Below are 23,317 nucleotides of genomic sequence, written 5' to 3'. Positions count from 1 at the left end.
ATAGAACGAAATACTCACACCAACTTTTGATTGTCATTTTAGCAATAATTATCTAAAAACATGTTCATTTTTGTCATGTCACATTTACGTGTTTCAAATACTTATCGAAGAGCTAAGGAGTTAAAAATATTAAAATATTTACAATATCTTATTCAACATGTCAAGAATCATTTATTCACCATGTTTGTAATCTAAAATATTTTCATGCCTTAAACGAAGAAGCTATAAATCTAAGGGGGAAAAAAATCCAATGACTTACACTGTATCTTCTGTCATGTAAACATGAGCAAATAAATAATTCAACCGAAGGAAGACTGAAATTAAACAAGGAAACATGTAAATTCTAATTACTTGTTGTAAGGTTCGAATGGGACTAAAAAAATAAATAAAAAAAAAGGCAAATCACCCATGATGTTTGCAAACTGAAATGTGTCTGATACATGCTTGGTGAATTACAAGCCACAACCATTCACACTGACGGCGATGGAAATTTTGAGTCCTCAATGAATCTAACATGCATGTTTTTGGAATGCGGCGTATACCTGGAGAAAAGGTCTGCAAACGCAGGGGGAACATGCACACTCCATACAGCAAGGTACCAGAATTAAATTGTGCAGATGCAGTTGATTCTTTTGACTGTACTGGTATTACCATAACTGTGTAAGATTTGAGTTGCTTTAGTAATTGCAAACAGCAAGGCAAAGAATGATGATATATACACACTTACTGTACAAAATCATTTTTTATCCTTTTATCTTAAGCACATACAACAAGCGACCCATCAAAAAAAAAACAAAAAAACAGGAGAGTCATTTGATACAAGCTAGAATGCAGTTCAAAAATAGATAAAACAAAATTAATAAAAGCAGGTCTCTTATCCCTTGTAGTTCGAGGAAATTGTTTGAATAGAGCTTAATGATGTACAAAGTATCACACAGTGATAAATTGCGAATAAAAATAAAAATACAATGGGTCATTTACCTTGGCCTCTGACTGGTAACACATTTTTGGGCATTTTGTTTAGTTTTTTTGTTGTTTTTTTTTGCATTATGCACTTTTTTTAATGAAGTTGTAAAATGTCATTAGCAATTATTAGCAAGTCCTATGCCAAGTAAGGGAGGATGATTAACTTATGCTGCGACAGAATTCTTCGCATTCAGAGTCAAAGCAGACACAAGAAAACAAAAAGATGCTAGATATTGACAACACATCTACAACCATTTTCATTTTTTGCTACGCATCTGAGTGATTTGCACTCACACAGAGCTCGTTTTGGCCTTGAGCTAACCATCCTTTTGCTATCGTCTGCATTTTGGTCGCGTGTGAGCTGGAGCCCAAACAAAGTGATCACAAATCACAAGGGCACCCTTTAGCAAAACTCACAGGCTAGTTGTTGTTAATTGACATTTGTTAGTCCAGATTAAAGTTTTGTTTACTCGGCTGCCTTGTTTATTTAAAAAAGGGGGCTGTCAAAAGACCTTTCACAGGAACCTGCACAAATGACTGGAAACACTAATACGCGCGGCAGGCCAGCAGTTGCCATTGCTCTTAACTGAATTTAAAACCTCACATAAACTAATAATTAAACTCTGGTTACAATAGTTCGATTTATGTTGAAAAAGAGTCATTATCTTGATCATTGTCACTGCTTCATCGACGGTCCACGACTGTTTTGGTTGTGACTGAACAACTTTTCATTCGTTTTCTGAAAATAATACTTTTAGGTTGGAAAAAAGTGGAACAGGTTAAGGGAGAATGGCAAAACACAAACATGCTTTCATATAAAGATCAGTCATTCTCAGAGGTCCCGCTAAGGTAGTTGATGTAGTCGCATGTCGCTTTTTTTTTTCCAGTTTTTCAATGCAGGTTATAAAGGATAAGCCCAGAGATCTGAATGCTGGAGACCCCATGATGATGAGAAAAAAAATAATAATAAAGTGACCGTAAAGGTACCCTGTTATCTTAAGAGTTGCAAGCGGGACAACTTTTGTCACAATTTATTTTCAGTCATTACTAGGATGGGCATAACAATCAATTCTGATCGTTCAGATCTGATATCTAAAGAACCCCACCATATCAGGCATGGCAAGTTGAGCCAGAGACATCATACTGCTGGTGTTGGGCAGAATCATCGTGAACTCCAAAACATTCCCTTTTCGGTAAAAAAAAAAAAAAAAAAAACACACACACAATTGTTCAGCCATTAGTATTGCATCCTCAAAGAGAGCAGGCTATTTGGAATCATTTAGATTGGTCAATAATTTTCAAAAATAACAGACCCACGACCAACCGTACCAGTTTATGAAGAAATATGAAATTGATCATATTTGAACAAAGGTTTCCGCCCAACAGTGACAATATGGCAACTACTACGAAGAGTGAAAAACGTTCAAAGATTCGCCCATTCCATTAAAAATATTTCAACATAATTGATTAATCCATTTCCCCATAATTAAACAATTTATATGAAAATGCCCATCCCTATGAGGTATTAAACTAAAAGTTGTTTTTTAATCATAAATACAACCCTACGGAAAACTGTTCTCCATGGCGGCTTAGGGCTTCCCCTGACAAATACCAGAACACAGTGGTCAGACACTTTAGGGCTCTGATCAACAGTTACTAAGTTAAACTGACGTTCTTACACAGCACCTCAGCTCCCAAACGATGCTTTCTATGTGTAGTGATAAACGTGACCGATTCAAAACGATTGTTTCATTCCCCCTCTGAGCAATGTTTCTCCTCGGCATGCCTCTGCCTCGAGGCTAACGTGCCACGGTGCAAATTCATGTGCGCCATACAACAAGAGGGAATCTCAGGAGGGTGTCCTGCTTTTGTGTGTGTGTGTGTGTGTGTGGGGGGGGGGGGTTCTGAATGCAGAACGCTGACAAAAAGACATTCCACGGGGGGCGGACGGGCGGAACTACGGATCTCTCTTGCACTCACACATGCCACCGAGGAGAAATTTAGAAAAGTCAACATTGTGAAATGCATGGCAAGTCAATGAAGTGATTCAACAGTGACGCGTCAACACTGCAAGTCTTACTCTACCACGCGCCAAAAAAAAAAAAAAAGTCCCTGAACTAACGCAACCTTTCATAGCACCATGATTTCACTAGTGCGTACGCATGCACACACACTCCTCTGTACAGTAAAAAGCAGTAAATAACCCAATTTGCTGGGAACGCACAGATTGGCCTCAAACCGCACTCCCCAACCTTTAACTGTGTTCTCACCTTACTGATATACAAGAGCACTGTCAGCCTTAAAGAAGAACTAAACCCAATTATTTTTAAAGCAAGAATACATTGTCTGTATCAGCACTAGTCAAAATACGGAACTGTAATCAATATTGTGTGAATGGAGTATAAATTAAACAGAATTATTAATTACATAAGGGGGCGGCGACACCACGTTGGGCCGAATCATTACCAGCTAGTCAGGAAGTGACGCCATGTGTGAGCAGAGCGATACCTGCAACCAGAATGCTCCATTGAATTGTGTCGGCCGACAGTATGTCGAAAGCGATGAATTTTGCAAGCTGGTCCGTCCCCAAATCAATTGTATGTTGTATTACCCATTCCTAAACATTATAAAGTTTAGAAAATAGTTTGCGGAAACAAATGGAGAAAGGCTCATGAACGTTTCGGAGCCATACTGTACGTCATGGTTGTCGCCTCAACATTTTTTTTTTCTTCAAGACAATAACTTGAGAAAATAGATACATTTAAAAACATATTTCTGTCAAGGAAATGTCAGCTGCCTCGTGGCTCGAGGAGCTTTGAAAAAGTGTTTGGGGAAGATGATGTAACCAAAGTCATTTGATTTTTGGAAGTATCTAAGGCTTTGTTGTCTAGTCGGTGATCACCGTATTGATAGCGATACAAAGCATATTACTAACTTGAACGATGCAATGTTTAGTAACCTCAAGTAAGATGCTGTTTTGGGGACTTACTGAAAACTACTGATTTGGAGTAACTAACTGAGTTAGTACAAACTCTGGGTGGTTCTTTTATTAAATAAAGCTGCATAATAAGACGAGCAAATAGGTCACATTCCTGCAAATCTTGAAAAGACCTAGAAATGGCAGCCCTCAGAAGCGATTACACGAGAGCAGATGCATTGTTTTGATGCACATTTTTCAAAAAAACTACTTGAAACGGCACCTGACAAGCAAAACTTTGAACGTCTTGGGTTCAGTTCCACTTTAAATATGGACAAATTCACATTCCATACAACACCTATACAGTGAAAATGGGTCGTGGCCAAGTTGAAATTAAAGCTATTAAGTTGAAACACTGGCATGTTGAACATTGTCGGACCTTGAGAAAAGAAAAGAAAAAAAAAAAACCCAGAATGCACCACATACTCCTCATTGAGTCTTTGGAATGTGACACATACAGACAGGTTCCCCGATTTGATAACATACCTACATCCCACTGGTCAGCCACACGAAACTTACACTTTGCATTTATACGGCATGCACGAGTCTAATTGGTGGTTCTCCTTAAAACATGAGCAGTAATTAATAGAGCTCGAGTGCACATGCCACCTTGACATAACAATCGGTAGACTTGGAATTAAAAAAAAAAAAGGAAAAGAAAGAAAAACAAAAGAGGAAAAGCGTATTGTAGTGTAGAAATGATTTTTTTGAAGCCGCAGATAGGAGCTTCTAGAGTTAAAAAACAAAGCAGTGTGGTTTGTATAACAAGAAGTCACTGAGGCATAAAACAGTGAGGAAGTGAGGGGAGGTGACGTCCTGTGACAATAACCCAGCCAGTGGGATGCAGGACAACAGTGTGTGTGTGTCTGTGTGTGTGTGTGTGTGTGTGTGTGTGTGTTCACGCGCTTGTGTGTATGAAGGGGAAATTGTGTCCATTGTAGTCTCTTTCGGCACAGTCGAGGGTGTCTGAAAAAGAAAAAAAGAGAAACATGGTCACATTTAAGTTATGTTGATGCCCCACTGGAGTGATTCTGGAATGTGATGTGCGGGCTCCCACTCGTGGTATGCGAAAGAATCACTGCGTAAGTACAGTTAAGTGTTGTTATTTTCAATCTCCAAGAAGTGCTTGTCTTGACACATTTTTTTTTTACTACAATTATTTTATACTTTCAAGTTTTTGGCGATACAAGCCATGTAACTGCTGATTCTTTGCTTTGACGTGTAAGCAAAAAATTGAGATACAAGTGTGAGTAACTGAGCCAATTGAACTCATTTAACGGCAAGCAGCAGTTTGCAGTACAGTGAACTATTCCTCAAGCAGTTTATTGCCACAATCAGTTGCACCATGAGTTAAACTGGAAAAAAAGAAAAAAAAAAACAGGTCTCTTTGACGCCAAACTCTTCAACGTTTGTCTGAATGTGTAGAGCTGAACAATGAATCCAACTGAAATCGGCATCACATTGGAGTTATTCAAGTCACACAGGCTGCAATTTGGGGGGGAAAAAAACCCTCAATTTCATGTTGATGATGCTTTGAGTAAGGTTTTTTTTTTTGGAGGGGGCGGGGGGTGTACTTGATGTAAAAGTTTGAGAACCTGCTTTTTCAAGTGAAGCTGGAAGTAGAAACATCGAGATATTTTCAGCAGGAGGCCTCCACATAGTTTGCAGTAAATATAATGAATTGTGAAAAGTCCCGCACCCGCCGCTCCGGCCTCACCAGATGGAACCGCGGTACTATCAGACGAAGATCTTGGCGAGTGCGTCGGCGCCTGCGCTGGCGATGAAGGGCTGCGAACTGTGGAAGGCCACGTCGTGAATAGCCTCATCATGCTTCTTCCTGTGGGCCGTGATCTCCTGCACGCACGTCCTGTTGTCGAGCATCCACAGGCGCACGGAGCAGTCGTGGCCTGCAGGAGGAGGAAATTATATTTACCAATAAGGAATTGGGAAGCTCAAATTCATCCAAGTGCAGAAATTTGCTTGATCTATGCAAAAGATAACAAGAATTTGGATTCTTATGTTCGATCAAGGCGCCACAGTGGTCAACTGGTTAGCACAAGTTTGGTTCACACTGGTGGTGGTTAGAAATCAAACACAACAAACTCAAACGATTATTTAAATGCATGATTATGCAACTTTTTTGCTCGAGAATAAAGGCCAGAGAGGCAGGCAAGGACAACAGTGTCCCGGCGCAAACACAATTAGGGTGTGATAACAAAACGGAACCAACTTTATTTAAAGGTACTCTACGCATCAGAGCGTTTGAGATTGCTCATCGCCTCAGTCTGAAGCGACAAGAGTTCAGCAAGTAGCAAAACAAGCGACTGTACGCTGTCGCTGACAACCTTTTTTTTTTTTTTCATATCATCCTCCAACCCCACGACATTAAATGGCAGGGTTGGGGTTGTAACATTTATTCAATTATGCCGCAACACCAGATATATTTATAGTATACAAAACATTGGTTTGCAGTATCAGCCATACAAAGCAGGAAATTAGTGGTATCGGTTGAAATTTCTCATATCGTGCATCACTAGAGCAAATGCAATTATTTTGTCAGCGAATAATATTGACTGCTTGACTTCAACTAACCACACAATATAATTAAAAGTTATTTAAATATTCAGTCATAAGCTGAATTTCAATGAAAGGAACTGTGGATGTGAGATAAAGTTAATTTTATATCAATGTTACTGATTTGGTTGCAACTCACTGCCAGAGATGAGGTAAGTGCCTTTTGGATCTGTTGTGAGACATGTAACTGCATCCAAGTGGGCCACCATAGAATGGACCACTTTACCTATCGAAAAAAAAAGGAGAATATTGATATCCTCTAGCAGCCCACGAAACAGTAGCCCATTAAATGGAGAAATGCGGGTACCCGTCTTGTTGTCTAGGAAGCGGATGGTGCGGTTCTCGTGTGCGGTGATGGAGAGGGCCTCAGATGGGTGACTCACCACACGGTTAATTAGTTCACTTCCTGGAAAGGACAATAAACAACCATATCTCCAGATGCGTGACAACGTCTTGACACAGTTCATTAAGTGGGGCAAGCAAGCGTCTTGGACGTACCATCCTTGGTCTGCGTCTCGAGTGCTGTGATGCTCTGCTCCGTGTTGAGGTCATAGAGCAGGGTTTCGCCTGCGTCAAATGACACCACCACCTGGTTGGGGTCAGAAGCCACGAAGGCCACCGATGTGGGCGTCCCGTGTTCTGACGAGACGGCGAGAGTGTGAGGTATTACACGTGTAAACAACGGAAAAGCTCAAGTAACAGGCATGTACCTACCTCTCTCCTTATTGATGACAGACAGGCAGGGCGCAGAGCTCCGCGGGTCCCAGATGCGAATGGTGCCGTCCGCTGAGCACGAGGCCAGCCGATGGTGGACTGCGGAATATGTGAGACCCCACACGCTGTCCTCGTGACCTGCCAACACGCTGCTCTCTATGCCAGGATCTAATTAAGGTGACACAACAAGCCGTTGATATGATAACATCTCATTTAAGGTAGGTGGCGACCATCCTGCGCAGCTGATTCACTGACCGTAGTTGTCGTAAGGATCTACATTGAAGTCTGGCATCTTCCAACACCTTACGCTTCCATCCAGGCCTCCACTGTAGCAGGATTCTCCATCTTCTCCCATAGTCAGTGACAAAACAGCGCCACTGGACAAAGAGTTTAACGTGTCAGATTCAGAGAACCACCTTTCTGAATCAATGTCCTATTCAGGAGTGGCACAGCACTGTAAGGGGCAGGGTGAGCAGGAGCTCACTTGACTAGAGATATGAAGTGAATTGAGATACAAGATGGTTCGAGTCTCATTTAGCTAGACAAAATAACAGGGTGTGTAAAGTCTGATGTCATTCTTGATCCTTTCATTATATCACAAAAGCTGATAACTGAGGTTGGTTGTAAATAGTGAAAAAATGCTCAATATGAATAAACATAGATATGAAGAAACAATCAGTTCCACTTGATGTTCATAGGCGGCACAATGATCTACTGATTAGCACAGAGCAGAGGTATAGGGTTCGATTCAGACGCTGGCCTTCCTGTGTGGATGTGCATGTTCTCACGCTGCCTTGTGTGGGTTTTCTCCGGGTACTCCAGTTTCCTCCCACATTCCAAAAATATGTGTGGCAGGTTAATGGAACACACTAAATTGTCCCTAAGTGTGAGTGTGAGCGCGAATGGTTAGCACGAGTTTGGTTAACACTGGTGTGCCCCGCGATTGGCTGGCAGCCAGTTCAGGGTGCACCCAGCCTACTGCCCGAAGAATACTGGGATAGGCTACAGCACGCCCGTGACCCTCGTGAGAATAAACACATCAGATAATGGATGGATGGATGGATGGATGGATGGATGATGTTCATAATTATTATTGCTCAGTATGGTGCTTGGACATGTTTGGACTCACCTGTGCGCTCGAAACGTGTAAATGGGCTCAACGTCTAAAGCAGCATTTCTGTGGAGAAAAACTTTGCTTAACTTTAATCTTTAAGAGGTCACATTTACACTACACACTGCAGATTTCACACTAGTGTATCTGTGACATTTACATTGAATAGAGTGGTGCTTTGAGATAATTGAAAAAAAACTCGTCTCTCCCATTGAAATGCACGGATACGATATGATCTGCTTAAGCCTCTGGCCCAAAAAAGAAATTTTTATTAATATAAAGAGCACTCTAGAATATTTTAAATACAGCAATGTCATGAATAATAGAATGTAAAGAATTAAACAGTTTTAATACATTTTTTTCTTCAATTCAATGGACACTGTGCTGCTTTTTCAGGTGTACAGGCCTTGACCACCTGGGGGATGTATAATACAGATACATTGGCGTACTTGATCCTCATGGTGCTCATTAAGCTTCTACGTTAGTCATATTTGAAGAGGCTAAAAAAAATCGCCTAAAATATGGGATTCGCAGATTTTGACCCCCCAAAAAAATAAAAATGAAAATGTCATAAGCATCTCATGATGTTGATCAGCTCTGCTAAAATCAGCTAGAACAAGTGCCGTAAATTAAATTATTCATGAATACAATCAGTATTTCGAAGGGGTTTTGTGTGTTTGTGGGCAATTATCTCACGCTGCCTTGTGTGGGTTTTCTCCGGGTACTCCAGTTTCCTCCCACATTCCAAAAATATGTGTGGCAGGTTAATGGAACACACTAAATTGTCCCTAAGTGTGAGTGTGAGCGCGAATGGTTAGCACGAGTTTGGTTAACACTGGTGTGCCCCGCGATTGGCTGGCAGCCAGTTCAGGGTGCACCCAGCCTACTGCCCGAAGAATACTGGGATAGGCTACAGCACGCCCGTGACCCTCGTGAGAATAAACACATCAGATAATGGATGGATGGATGGATGGATGGATGGATGATGTTCATAATTATTATTGCTCAGTATGGTGCTTGGACATGTTTGGACTCACCTGTGCGCTCGAAACGTGTAAATGGGCTCAACGTCTAAAGCAGCATTTCTGTGGAGAAAAACTTTGCTTAACTTTAATCTTTAAGAGGTCACATTTACACTACACACTGCAGATTTCACACTAGTGTATCTGTGACATTTACATTGAATAGAGTGGTGCTTTGAGATAATTGAAAAAAAACTCGTCTCTCCCATTGAAATGCACGGATACGATATGATCTGCTTAAGCCTCTGGCCCAAAAAAGAAATTTTTATTAATATAAAGAGCACTCTAGAATATTTTAAATACAGCAATGTCATGAATAATAGAATGTAAAGAATTAAACAGTTTTAATACATTTTTTTCTTCAATTCAATGGACACTGTGCTGCTTTTTCAGGTGTACAGGCCTTGACCACCTGGGGGATGTATAATACAGATACATTGGCGTACTTGATCCTCATGGTGCTCATTAAGCTTCTACGTTAGTCATATTTGAAGAGGCTAAAAAAAATCGCCTAAAATATGGGATTCGCAGATTTTGACCCCCCAAAAAAATAAAAATGAAAATGTCATAAGCATCTCATGATGTTGATCAGCTCTGCTAAAATCAGCTAGAACAAGTGCCGTAAATTAAATTATTCATGAATACAATCAGTATTTCGAAGGGGTTTTGTGTGTTTGTGGGCAATTATTTTAGGAAAGTGACGATATTATCCTTCTACATGTGTTGCTCTACCAGGTCTTGAAATATCCATTGCTTAAACAGTTATAGCGCCTCAACACAGATGGCAGTCATTAGCCTGTCTATGGCATTGTGATTGCTTGTTCGCATTAAGCTACCAAGCTGAAGCTGTGTGGTTGTTTGATTTACACTTTGTGTATCAGAAATTTTTGGTTTTATGTTACAGGAAGAGTCATCTGAGATTGTTCTCTATCTGCCAAACTGCTGCTTGTTGTGACCTGAGCTGAGTCTAACGCCACCATACAGGGTTTGATTGAATTTGTGCTCGCAAGTCAAAGTGAAAACTGTTCTGAAATGACAGCTTCGGGTCACTCGCATCTCAAGGCACCACTGTATTTGATTTTCCTAAAGGTCAGAGGGTTCCTACTTCTTGGAATGCATGGCCTTGTTGAGGTTCCACAGTTTTAGTGTTCCATCCTCCGAGGCTGTGAGCAGCACCGCTTGGCTGGGGTGAAACGTCAGCGCACGGATGGCATCGAAGTGACTGCGAAGCGTGAAACGGGGGTTCCACGTCTTCTTGAACTCCTCTCTGTTATCCTGCATCTGTAACACCCACACGCGCGGTTATATCATTAAAACCGGATTTAGCTCACTGATTCTGAGGGGTTGAACCGCATCAGGTGTCGTGAAGGGAGCAAATGTGTTAATTACATCCATGGAGAGATCGTTGTCATTGGCGACGGTGAGATCAGCCAGTTCACCCAAGTTCATGTCTCCACCTCCAACTGCATCCATGATGAAGACGTCCGAGGAGAAACCCAAGGCGCCACCTGCAGGTTTGGAATGTGCCCGTCAGTCCCACCAATGTCGCAGTTTCAGAAACAGAACAGCAAAATATGGAAAGTGATTCTTGTCTATACCAGGATCCTGTTACCCTTCTTCGAGCTGGCATACTGGAATAATTTATTTTTGGGTGGAGAAGAAACTCTACCCCACCGCATCTTATTTGGGGTTCAAAACTTCAAGCATGCATGTGGAAGACTGAGAAGCCGAACTCGCCTTTTTTTTCTGAGGGGAAGTCTTACCTTCGCCCGAGCGAGTTTGTCCCGATAAAGAGGGGGGCGGAGCAGGTTTTGCGGGGAAGTCCGACATCATGCCTTGTAACTTGTTCCTGCGGTTCTCTGAACCCGGCGACAGGAAAGACACACAACATATCCAGTCATGCGGAGAGATGGAAGATGATTTTGAAGGCCAAACGTAGACCAAAAGATACAGACTTCATTCTTTCAAATATGGATTCATGTGCGGGAGACAACGTGGACATGTAAAGGCTGCATGCATGATACTTGCACATCATGATACTCATGATGAAATCACCCCAGGAGAGAGAATAAGAATCAGAAAAAAGAGAAAAAGAGTGAGAGAGCGAAAGAGAGACAGAGAGAGAAAACATCTAGAGACAGATGACAGCGACACAGTGCTAGGAGTCACAGACAGAGACAAAGAGACAGGCAGTTGGGGAAAGAGGTTGGTTTTATTGACAAGAAGAGATGTGGAAACATAATGAGAAGTAACTCAAAAAAAGTGAGCATGTGGGAAAATGGGGCAGGGGGTGTCAGGAAAGAGAGATACAACGGTGGCAGGGAAGTTGGAAGTGATGGTTTGCTATGGTAGCTGCATACCTAACTCCCGTCCGTCCCCAGAGATCCTGGCCTCTCCCGCCCCCTCCCCATCCTCCCCGGAGCCCAGAAAGTCAAATTCACTGAGGGCGTCTTCTGAGTCATCCTCATCCTCCTCGTCGTCGGGGTCCAGGTCTGTGGTCATAGACTCCGAACCAATCTGAAGGGAAAAAAAAGTAAGAATTCCCCCCACACCCCCAAAAAGATTACATGTGATTACATGTAATAAGATGTTTGGACATAAAGAACAAAAAGTTTGACTATTGCCGTTTGATTATTTTGGTTAAAATAATGCAGTGCTGCCTTAAGATACAGGTTTAATATGCTTCATAACCACTGAAGGAAATGCCATCAATCCATTTCAGCCCCCCCACTAAAACACTTTTTTTTTCTAAATGAGGGAAAATTGCACAATTATTTTGTATTTTAGAAAAATCATAGCATATTAACATAATCAACTGCAATGTTAAGAATATAAAGAATGCAATTGGCACATCATGACTTAATGCTGCAATTCAATTAATTGTCTAAAATCTTTTCCACGTTTGCCCACCAGGAGGCAGTATAATACAGTCAAGCAGACAAACGATTAATAGACTGTACTTGTACACTTATATTTTAAGTGACTCGATAATGTGCTGTATTAGGCTTTTTTCAGAGAGGATAAAGAATATATGCATGTGAGTAATGTTATATCATCAGTCAAGAGAGTAGATATTATTTGTCGCTTAATAGGTTTTAATCTGTGACTATCAGTGCGGTTTTCCCTTTACGTTAGCATTACGGTTGCGGGTCATTCATACGGTAACACCATGTTTAATATGGCCACATACTGCCCATTTTATACATTCAAATGGAGCCCCTGACAGGCCATGGTCTTGAAATCAAGTGAACGGAGGATGCGTTTTGATTGGCCGCCAGAATTTCTGCCCTCAGCATATAGCTCAATTGGCATGTGCAAATTCTTTCGCTCTGCCGGGCAAAAAATTAAACATGTTAAATATGAATCTCAAGGCCTTGTGAGGCAGAAAACTAACCACACACAGCAAGCTAACAGTCTCTAAGTTTTTCTCAAGCTAAGTTTTTCTCTAGTGTGTTGCAGGCAGCTCAATGTGCAATTAAAAAAGAGAAACTTTATAGCATACATAAGATTTATAGCATACATTTAAGTGTTTAATCACTTTTTTCTTAATTTTGATTTTATATTCACCATCTAAAGAAATCTGATTACATAAGAAACAATCAAATGATTTTTAAATACAATTTCGGTAGGAATTGGCCTTTGCAAAAGTTTTTTTCCTGTGTGTTTAATGGATCCGTATGAAGTGTCACTTTTTGAGTTAACCAACTGAAATAAAACTGTGGTTGACATGTAAAAAATTGCACCTGTATATAACTAGTTGAATATTTTCTCGGCTAGGGATGTAGCTAATTTTAGCAGACATGGCCGGCATATTGAGATGTGAAAGGCAAAGAATTGTTTATTGTTGTCAAAATATTACTTTTAAGTGGATGCCGATATTATTACTTAACTTCCAAATCGAAAGTGTGATCGCACCTTTACTCGAGACTTTTTGCTCTTGCGAGGGCCATCGATGCAGTCTGTTGCCATGCCTTGGAAGTCGTCTTCCTCGTCACTGTCATCCTCATCATCATCCTCACATCCGTGCAGGAAGGGGATCTTATCAAGCACCGAGCCACCGAGACGTTCCTTGGAGCTTTCTTTGCCTGCATTCCTACCAATGGATAAATTAGTCAGCCTCTCCATAGCACACTGACTGGACACTTCGCAATGAGATCCGAAACAAATATTCAGATTCAATTTGGTTTTAATTGACACTGTCAGAAAGGTTAGAACAATGTTTATTATTGTGGGTGTTTAGAACTTCATCATCATCAGACTGAGCTGAACAGCTCAATACCAGTGAAAAGAGGAAAACATCTTGTACGCCGAGGCATAAGCATCTTCCTCTTTAGGCTTACCTCTTAATTTGCTCTTCGATCTGTCTGACCAACAAGGATTCGCCAGCTGCCCGCGTCTCAGGCTCCGGCGAGGATTCGGGTGGCGGAGGCCCGTTGGCCTCAGGGCTGCTCCGCCCGAGCAGGGATCGCACTCGCTTCGAACGCATATCAAGTATGGTGTCCGAGTAGCCCACTTCCTCTAGATATCTATGTTCACAGGAAACAGATAGCTATCAGAAACGCAGCAAGAAATAAATACATCACAGAACATCATAACAATACACCTACTGTCAAATATGATACCAGAAGGAGCATTTAGCTGAAGAATGGGCAATGGTGTGATCTGTTGGCGTGACAATGGCATCATTTTCACTTAGCTTTGTGTCTGTGATGTCATCTTTAAAGTCCAAATTGCACAGATTTGTTTAAAGATTGATAGGCAAGCTTTAAAATATGGTGCCAGCCTGAATGTCCAGGAGGAGGACTCTAAGGTAAGGCTTCATTCTTCTTTTTCATCATGTGAATTAATTTAAAGATGGCAACACCATTTTGTCACCTCAAATCACAATTGCACCAAGCAGCCTTTCCCAAAATATTTTTTTTGAAACGTCGGAAGCCATTTTTTTGTTTTAAATCAAGAATCAAAAAGCAACATCAATATGAAGGGAGGCCCATCACAAGCCAGTTTGGTAACTTTTGACACTTCCTGCTTACCAGAGTTGACAATCGATTAATTGACAATTAATCGATCATCAAATCAATCGACAACTATTTTGTTCAGCAATTTATAAGCCATTGTTTAATCATAGGGTCCGGACAATTTTAGGTCAAGCAATAGCTATAAACGATGAATCGATTCTCCAAATCGTTGTAGATTAATTTGATAATGGAGTAATTTTGACACCTCGAAATAGCTTGTACTTGTATGTATAAACAGTGGGGACAACAGGATCACAGATCGATAATTTTTTTGAAAATCCGCGTACACAGACTTACACGGCTGTGCCGGGAAGCCGAGCAGGGGGACGGTGGGGGTTAAGAAAGAGCGGGCGGGGGGGGGGCGGACAGGCTACCATCGTCAATTCCGTTGTTGCCATAGTGAAATCGCCTTGCAGAATGTACAAACCTTCCATCTCCTCAGGGTCACTGGTAAACATGTTCAAAACAAAAGCGGAGTTGAATCGCTGGACATATTGGCCAGCACACCACACAGTTGGACTCAGGGGGGGTTCCTAACTTTAAAAAGTCACCACTATTACTTCTGCTATATATTTTTTTCTTTTGCTATTTGGCACCCAATGTGACAAACCAAACACCCACACCATTGACGTAAATGCTACTCTCAGCATTCATAACAACGGAACGTTACCAATGATGGCTGATATAAATGAATGAGATGAGATGGTGTGATGACACCAAACTTACTTGCGTAGTAGCTGACGTCCCTCCTTCCACGACATCTGATTGGCTGGCTCGGAATCTGCCTCAGCCGGGCCATTGGGAACTGCAGAGATTGTAAGGATAAATGAAGGAGGTGGTTGGAAGAACAGGGACAACATTGCAGCAGCAATGGAGGATGCAACAACAGACGAGGAGGATGATTTAAAAATAGCAGAGGAGATAAGGATGCAAACATACTGGGTTCTGCTTCCATCTCTGGTTTCTTGTCACCCGAACTCAGGTCATTTCCTGTCTTCAGCTTCTGGTGTTTAGACCTGCACACATGGCGCAATACCACAAGGGGGCCCCATTACAAGAGGATCATTGGCAAGCTTGTGTGTAAATCACGCTCTGAAAGTAGACTAGGGCAGTAAACTGTGTGAAACAGAGTGAACTTGGACTTCTCTGGCAGCCCGTCTTACCTTTCTTGTTTGAGGGCATATTCCAACATTTTAATCCGCCTTACTAGGTCCTGTTTCATGTTCTCTTGTCCTTTCCGCTCACCTTGCAGGAATGCTACCTGAGCCTGAAAACACACAGGAACACATTAGGCGACTTGTCGCAGCAGGCGCAGCGTACATTTACACACATTTTCGATACAATTGAATGAATTGAATCACATGAGATCCATTGCAAGAGGTGTATCAAAAACTCTGCCATTATAAAAATAATAATGCGCTCAGTTTTGATTTATTCACTCAAGAGTTATTAATTCAACAACAGAATTGTGTCTAGACTTAGGAGGGCACACACAGACTTAAGAGTTTGTTTCGACATGAGCCATTGCTCAGACAGTTTTTGGCCTCTTCTTGCAAGCAATGACGTGAGTGTGTGAGCGTGCGTGCCCTCCAGCTTAATTACACTTCCTAAGACCACTTCATTTCTTTTCTTTCTTTCATTATGGTTTCACATATACTCTACAGCGATTTGCATTTTCCTTTGATCAAAAACACATAATTAAATTGTGGTTGGTTTTTGGGTTAGAAACAGATTCATTACACTTGACATTGCAATGTAATATTTTCTAAATAAAGGAAGGAGGGGGGGGGACATGAGTACTGCTGCTATTAAAAAATAAGCACTGCGTCAGTTATTTTTCAGTGTAGTATTTGATAACTGCGAAGAGGCCATGATCAAACACAAAAAGATGACAAGGTTGCCAAAGGAGACTTATGAGAACTGAGTGAGTATATGTTAAGTAGAGGGTTGTGGAAGACAGCTTTTATTTTTAAACTTGTCCTAACCAAGCCCTCAGTGCGCAGCTGCGCGAGAGGGGAAAACAAGAAACACCGGCCAGATTCAAATGGCTGTGCACGTTTAGGACACATCCTTCCTTTATGCGCTTCCTTTCTCTTTTTCCGTCAATTTCCTTCCTCAGGGAGCAGATTAAAAAAAAAAAAACTTACCTTGAGAGAAAAAAGTGGTCACCATCCCAACATGTGTCAACCAATAAAAAAAGGCCGGATGGAATACTGTACAAAGTTAACCGCAAACTGAACTTAACAATAAAATTTTTAAAATATCAAGAGTCGGGGAATTGAGAACACGAATACCATAGATTTATCCCACCAGACACCCTCCACCACTCGTTTACCATACTGCATAATATAACATGAAAATACAGGTTACGTTACAATCAACTCAAGTGTAGCGGATAACATTAGTATTGGCTGACACTGAATCGTTAAAAAAATAATCATAATAATTGAAGAAAGAGATGTAGCTTTCGGCCTATGTTGAAATCTGAAGTTTGGTTACCAAAGTACGCAATTGGACCTATAAAGAGCATTTCTTTCAACAAATTTTATGGATGAGTGAGTTATGTTCCAAATACAGTAATAAATAACCTGCACAATTTGGTTGGTGGTTTGCTCCATGATGTCTTTTTTTTTTTTTTGGTAACAATTTGAGGTATTTCAACATTTCCCTCACTGTCTGAGCAACTAATGGAGTCATCGTAAAATGTCATTTCAGGCATATGCAGAAAGTATCCATGAAGGTGTACGATTGGCCTTGGTGCATGTCTGCCCTCCATAGAATGCGAGTGAAGCTCATGATGATGCATCTCTAATCACGGACGACACATCGTCCTCCAGAAGATTAAGGAGCCACAGAAAGCAAGTGCGAGCAGGTAGGCATGCACAGTAGTGTTGTGTTTGTGCCCATGCTTAGAATAAACACATTTAGAGGCCCTCCCCTGCCCCCACATGCACAGTCACTCCTGGACGAAGTAGAACAATCTCAAAACATGGTCTCATGAGACAACCACTTGGTCTACTTGAGAGGGCAGTAAATCGCGCTGCACTACACACACACACACACACACACACACACACACACACACACACACACACACACACACACACAGAGTCATGTAACAAACTAGGAGGCCGATTGTAGAATCTGCCAACCAAACTCACTGATGTGGCTGCAGAGTAATCCCATTTAATGCAATGTGATTTTCTCTGCTTATTGCAGACTTTTGGAGATAATTGTCTAAGCCAGCTCGTAAACACTGGCAACGTGATCATACACAGATACCTATTTATTTGTTTTAGGCCAGACATGTCCTTGGGGTATTACCTAAGATCCTAGAGTACATTATTAAATGCTGTGGTCGATGATAGCAGCTCGGCTAGATGAGCATTTCCAAATGCACCAAAGCACAACGATGAGGCAATTTGTAGGAAAAATGGCAAAATCATGAGATGTTCTTCCATATTCAAATTAGTCAGTAAACGGGTTCTACAATGGCTGACTGACAGAGATACAAATGTTGTGCTGAATTACAAGAGAACTACCGGTAAATTGTAAAACCATGAACCTAACTGGTGTCATCCCACGAGATCGTTTAGCAAAAAAAAAAAAAAAAAAAAAAAAAGTTGTAATTTTGAAAATATTTAATAACAGATTCATTTCATTAAATAACACGTCAAAATAATTCCGAACAAATTCAGCAACAGAGCAGCAAGGTGACAACGGTTAGCACAGGGTTAGCATTTAATGGTTAGTACGTCTGCCTCACAATTCTTGTGTGGAGTGCCCACCTCCCATAAACTAGTCATGCTACCAATACCAGTATCTATACTGGTGCAGATACTGCATGTATGTATGGGACTCCTAATCATAACGATGCAGTGAAAGTGCAAACCAATACCACCTCAACGGCCTGATATATACAGTACCTTAGGTAGGAGCCTTGTTGAGCTATTTCAAGGTAAACACGGGGACGAACACTTTTAGCCGGCGACAATTGAGACATTTGGATGTGGTCTCCCAATGCCTTGCAGAGGTATTGCATTGGGACTCTGTATCGTCAGATACTTATATCAATTTACTTGGACTCCTGGATGTCTCTAATTTTAGCACAATTGCAAGACATAATGGCATTCGATCAAATATCATAACTCGGTGGCAGCAAGTAGTCAAATATCAGCAGGCAACCTGAAGTAAAATAAATGAACGGATGAAATGAAACAACCGAGAAAAACAGATTAAAAACACACGCTTGCTCAACTAAAGGCAGGCCCCAATATATTTTGCAAAACAAATTGATTTGCATAACTTCCAATGTGGGATTCATCCATTTTTTGAGACCAATCCATGAACTCATACCTGCCGAGAAAAAATAAAAAGAAAAAAAAAAACAAGCCGACACCTGCGTGCGCACACAGCGCTACGAGTTCAAACCACACCCTTTGAAGGACCCCAAGGGGCTCAGAACCCGGCACCTTAGCGCGTAATGAGGTTGTAGTGAGGCTGGCAAACGACAGAAAAAACAACAACAATGGCTTATCTTGAGAGGGAAAGAGACGTAATTTTCACACATATTCAATACACATTTAGATATCTTGAGCACCATAACTCCAGAAAACCACAACATGCTTATTACGGAATGTCATGATATGGCAATGAAAAGACATCATCCTGTTCTTTCCTTCTACGCCTATGCCCAGATTTTGGTTTCAGATTGGGACGTGCCTGTTCTTGTTAATGTGTGGAACACGTGCCAGGTCATGGATGATTCATTGGACGGTAAGAAGAAACGAAGCACTGATCCTTCAAAATAAAATTAAAAAGTGGGAGTGGGGGAGGGGGGGTTGAGAAACAAAGGTGATTAACACATTTGCAAAAGAACATATTCACTGGGACTTTTAAAGTTAACCAGCAGAAACAGCAGGTAGAATATGACCTCTTTGCACTTTGGAAGTCATCGAATCCAAACTGGCTTGAGCCTCGAGTCATTTCTTTTGTGTCATGAGGGTAAAACAAACAAAAGACTCAAATACAAAGGAGCGGCGATGCAAGCAAAGCCATCGTGCCACCTGATCTCTCCTTCCTGTGGGCGGGATTTCTTCCACGTGATGCCCTGCTGCTGCTGATGGCCTGAACAAGGTTTGAAGAAGGCCAAAGCAAAAAAAAAAAAGGGGGTCAAGGGCAGAATTCCTCCTCCACTGGCCACGCTCCATCTCCTCATCCACTCATCCTTGCATCCCGAGAGAGCATCCCAAAAAAAAAATACAGCGCTGAACTTTTCTGGGCCACTGTGCTTCACTGGAGTGTATGTGTAGTATTAGTTCGTAATAAGATGGGAATCATCCACAATAAGACTTGTAGAGGGGCGCATGTAAATAAACATACGGAAGAGGAGCGCAGAAGGAAGGCGCACGCCATAAATTGCGTAGTACGTCTGGATATCGTATGTGTGTCATTGCTGAAAGCACAATCCTATGAATTACTGATGTGCATCCAGGGATCCCCTGAGCCAAGCTAAACAGGAACAGGAATCCTATGGGCCTCCAGAAATCTATTCGTCGCTTGCATTAACGTAAATAGAAAACACATCTCGCAAAAGAAAAAGGCAGCGGCTCCCTTCAGTTTGCTTGTGTATTAACTTGAGCTGGGCATGCAATGCAAAAATCCAGATTTTGAATCTGAATCGGGGCCAATTTGAAGTCTGCAAAGTTATAAGCATATGTGCAAGATGTCTATCATTTTGAGTTTTTTGGAAGCACATATGGCATATACCGGTAGTCTGGGCCTTATCGATTTCCAGCTTTGTTCTCAACATGGTAGCCAAAATGCTCCCGAACTGCTGAACTAAATGAACTTTGAGCGCCTTCATTTTCAGGGTAATTTGTAGTCCAAGCCATGTTTCCTCATCTCCTCCAGTTTGTGTAAGTGAAATAGCTTTAGCAGTCGCTAAATTTTTCTTCACTCCAGTCAGATGATCTTTGATGAAAGCCAAAATCTGACAAGTTTGGCAAAGGCTTCTTGTGTATCAGTGGGACAGAAGAACGAGGCCACTACCACCTGTCTCCTCTGGGATGTCCCACCTGGTCCACTAGAGAGGGGGTGCCGTCATTCCTGCCTTGACAGAGAAGACATGCAACCACAGGTGGCCTTCCACATGAGGAAAGAAAAAAAAAAAAAAAAAAGGCACAGAGTTTTCCTGTCATGGACACAAAAAACAACTTCCCACGAGTAGTCACGCCGCCGTAAGATGATCGATGGCGCTGGCATAAAACAGGAAGCCAACATTTGTATTTTACAAGGCATTAATGTTAAGTGCAGCTGACGTGAGCCAACGTATGTTGGTAAGTACAAAAGGCCGGGGGGTGGGGCACGCTAACTAGCATGTTGAGTGCTCCGAAACCATAGGCGTGTGGCCATAGGGGTGATTAAATGGAAGCGAGGTCATCTCTGCCTGTGCTCACAGAGGATAGCGCTAATTGTACCCATGAACACCGCTGGAGAAAACGGCATTAAAAATTCCATGACAGGCCCGGTTGGTCATGGCGATGGCCTGTTTCTGAGGGCTATTCTCACGACGGCGTCCATAAGGGCGTCGAGCGCAGCATTATTGTTCATCCATATTTTATCAAGCTTCTATTTATACCCACCAAGATAGGAGTGGAGGGCATCCAAGCAGGGTGAGTAAAAGTGTTAAGTAACAATGTGCTGTCACAAGTTCCGGTTGTATTATATTTATGAAGAGCATCAGAATAAGGCAAGAAAAATTGATTCAAATATATCGCACAGTCTCTGTGTGGTTTGTGCAATGCTCTGATTCACCCACACACCATTTGTGTCATACCTGGGACCTATTGAGCATTTCTTTTTCCGACTGAAAGGTTTTTTTTGTTTGTTTTTTTGTTTGTTTCTGAGCGTTTCTCCAATTAGTCTCCTCTTCAGGAGGTGAAACGCATTTTCTATCGGGTTAAGGTCTGGTGACTAACATGGCCAGTCTAAGACCTTCTGATTTTTTCCTCTGTTGAAGTCTTGGAAGGGCAATGACCCAAAACACACATCTGTTTGATCAAGCTTCCCCTGATTAGTTTTATACCTTGTTCTGTAAGTTGCCAGACAAAACAGTTTTGTAGACTTCATAATTCATTCTTCTGCTACCATCACAAGTTACATCGAATAAAGACGAGCATGTTCCAGAAGCAGGTACACAATGCCATTACCTCCGCCATGCTTCACAGCTTTTATGTTTTAAGTCATAAGCAGATGCTCTCTTTCTCCATACTTTGGCCTTTTCATCACTTTGGTAGAGGGTCATCTCGGTCTCATCAGTCCAGCAAAATTTGTTCCAAAACGTTGTGGCTCATCTCTGTATTTCTTTGCAAAATCCAATCTGGCCTTCTGATTCTTTTTGCTGATGAGGTATATTTCTTCTCACAAAGTGTCCTTTGAACAGTGGATCGTGATACAGTATAGCAAATGCAGTTTTCACAGGTGAAACTCCAAGCCAAAAACAAACACTATCTAACGCTTCAGCAACCAAATCTAAAAGGCAACTACAAAAAGTCATTAGTCACATGTTTTTTTTCTGTTCATTTGAAAAGTGGGTGGCTACAAACAAGTGGTGCTCTGTCCTGAGTTGTTGACAACATCAAAATAAAAGTAGTTGCTGACGGTATAGTGGTACACTCACCTGACTTGTGTGCAGGCAGCGTGGGATCAATTCCCACTCAGTGACAGTGTGGATGTGATGGATGTGAATGGTTGCTTGTCTCTATATGTGCCTGGCGACCAATTCAGGGTGTAGTCTGCCTTCTGCCTGAAATCAGCTGGGATAGGCTAAAGCAACTCCCTGCAACCCTGTTCCGGATAAGCAGTGTTGAAAAAGGATGGATGGATGGATGGATGAAATTGAAGTTGGACTTCTGACCTTTAGTTTCATATTCATCTTGTGATCCGAAACCAAAATGTATTCAGTACAAAACAAAAAAAAAATGAAACTGACCTTGCCATTTCAATACTTTTAAACACGCCTGTACATACCCAAAGTACTCTGTTATTTTGCAGGGTTCAGTGATTGTGCACATTCAGACTGTCATCCTATTGGATTTGTGAATGTTTGACAGGGAGACTGCCAGATTATATTTGTTTTGTGGGGAAATGATTTATATCACTCGAAGAGGCCCTTTATGCAGAGTTTTATTGCCTAAATCACGGTGGGGCAGCAGCTCAGATTAACGTTAGCCTTTTAGCATGTAGTGATCTGATTGACTGAGTGTAGAGGATATTGTACTGTATTGTTTCCCAAAACAGCGGCAAAAAGGTAGAATTAGTGTTATAGTGTAGTATGGTTCAATTCATGTCAACAGTCTAAATGCGGGGGGTAAATAATAAAAACACTTACACGAAGTTCGTCTCTTTCCGCCTCCCAGCGGTATTTCTCGGCCTGGAAGCGTCCCCACTCGTACTGGATGAAGTGCAGGATCCCGGGAAGAGTCATTCCCGAATCGGCGTCCTGCTGTGATTCGCGGAGGTGTGCCGATCCGGGCATGGCCCCGACCGCCGCCGCCGCAGCCGCCGCCGCGGCTGCTGCTGCCATACCCCCAGTAGCGGCTACTGGTGTTGACTGCCCCGGTGCTGCTGCTTTGGGCCCGTTTGGGTTGCGCCCCACTCCGCCGCTGCCGCCTCCAAAGTTCGGGTTTGGTCCTCCGCCGGATCTGTCCGCCTCCATTTTAACCGTTCAACCCTGCGCCAGGTTAAAAACGGGGAAACGGGCGAAGTGTACAAACAATAACAATGATAAATCGCCAGTGCCCTCCTTGCAACGCAACCGCACTTCGTTGTTGGCTACCTCCTTTCTTCCCTTTCTCACACGCACGGAGCAAAATTACTATGCCGTCGGTAAAATACTACACATCCGCTTTTTAACCGTCACGATAAAACACAT

At 41.9% G+C, this 23,317-nt stretch overlaps 1 protein-coding gene across 4 annotated transcripts; it reads right to left on the bottom strand.

Moving 5' to 3' along the window:
• Window positions 1-1,035: 1,035 nt before the first annotated feature.
• strn4 (striatin, calmodulin binding protein 4) lies at window positions 1,036-23,250 on the bottom strand. Of its 4 annotated transcripts, none has more exons than XM_019887593.1 (18): window positions 22,775-23,250; window positions 15,546-15,649; window positions 15,322-15,398; window positions 15,109-15,187; window positions 13,705-13,890; window positions 13,280-13,457; window positions 11,725-11,881; window positions 11,128-11,223; window positions 10,754-10,872; window positions 10,470-10,639; window positions 9,380-9,427; window positions 7,487-7,608; window positions 7,232-7,399; window positions 7,016-7,156; window positions 6,825-6,923; window positions 6,657-6,743; window positions 5,643-5,850; window positions 1,036-4,909 (listed from the first exon to the last, which is right to left on the bottom strand). In XM_019887593.1, exons 1-17 carry the CDS (start codon window positions 23,099-23,101, stop codon window positions 5,681-5,683), a joined length of 2,328 nt encoding a protein of 775 aa, XP_019743152.1. In that variant the 5' UTR covers window positions 23,102-23,250; the 3' UTR covers window positions 1,036-4,909; window positions 5,643-5,680. The 4 variants fall into 4 exon arrangements, with proteins under 4 accessions (XP_019743152.1, XP_019743150.1, XP_019743151.1 ...); XM_019887591.1 differs by having other exon boundaries at window positions 10,470-10,645; window positions 22,775-23,249; XM_019887592.1 differs by lacking the exon at window positions 9,380-9,427 and adding an exon at window positions 8,361-8,408 and having other exon boundaries at window positions 10,470-10,645; window positions 22,775-23,249.
• Window positions 23,251-23,317: the final 67 nt, after the last annotated feature.

The sequence above is a fragment of the Hippocampus comes genome, unplaced genomic scaffold (genome assembly GCF_001891065.2).
Source record: "Hippocampus comes isolate QL1 unplaced genomic scaffold, H_comes_QL1_v1.1 scaffold6, whole genome shotgun sequence".
Lineage (NCBI taxonomy): Eukaryota > Metazoa > Chordata > Actinopteri > Syngnathiformes > Syngnathidae > Hippocampus > Hippocampus comes.
This window is presented reverse-complemented; position numbering and strand designations above follow the sequence as displayed.

Excerpts from the sequence above, each read along its gene's own strand:
- strn4 (XM_019887591.1), bottom strand. The coding sequence starts at position 23,101 with ATGGAGGCGGACAGATCCGGCGGAGGACCAAACCCGAACTTTGGAGGC. Across the intron at positions 15,188-15,321 it reads AGAGATGGAAGCAGAACCCA|TTCCCAATGGCCCGGCTGAG; the intron begins GTATGTTTGCAT and ends CAATCTCTGCAG. Across the intron at positions 13,891-15,108 it reads GGACGTCAGCTACTACGCAA|ATATCTAGAGGAAGTGGGCT; the intron begins GTAAGTTTGGTG and ends CTGTGAACATAG.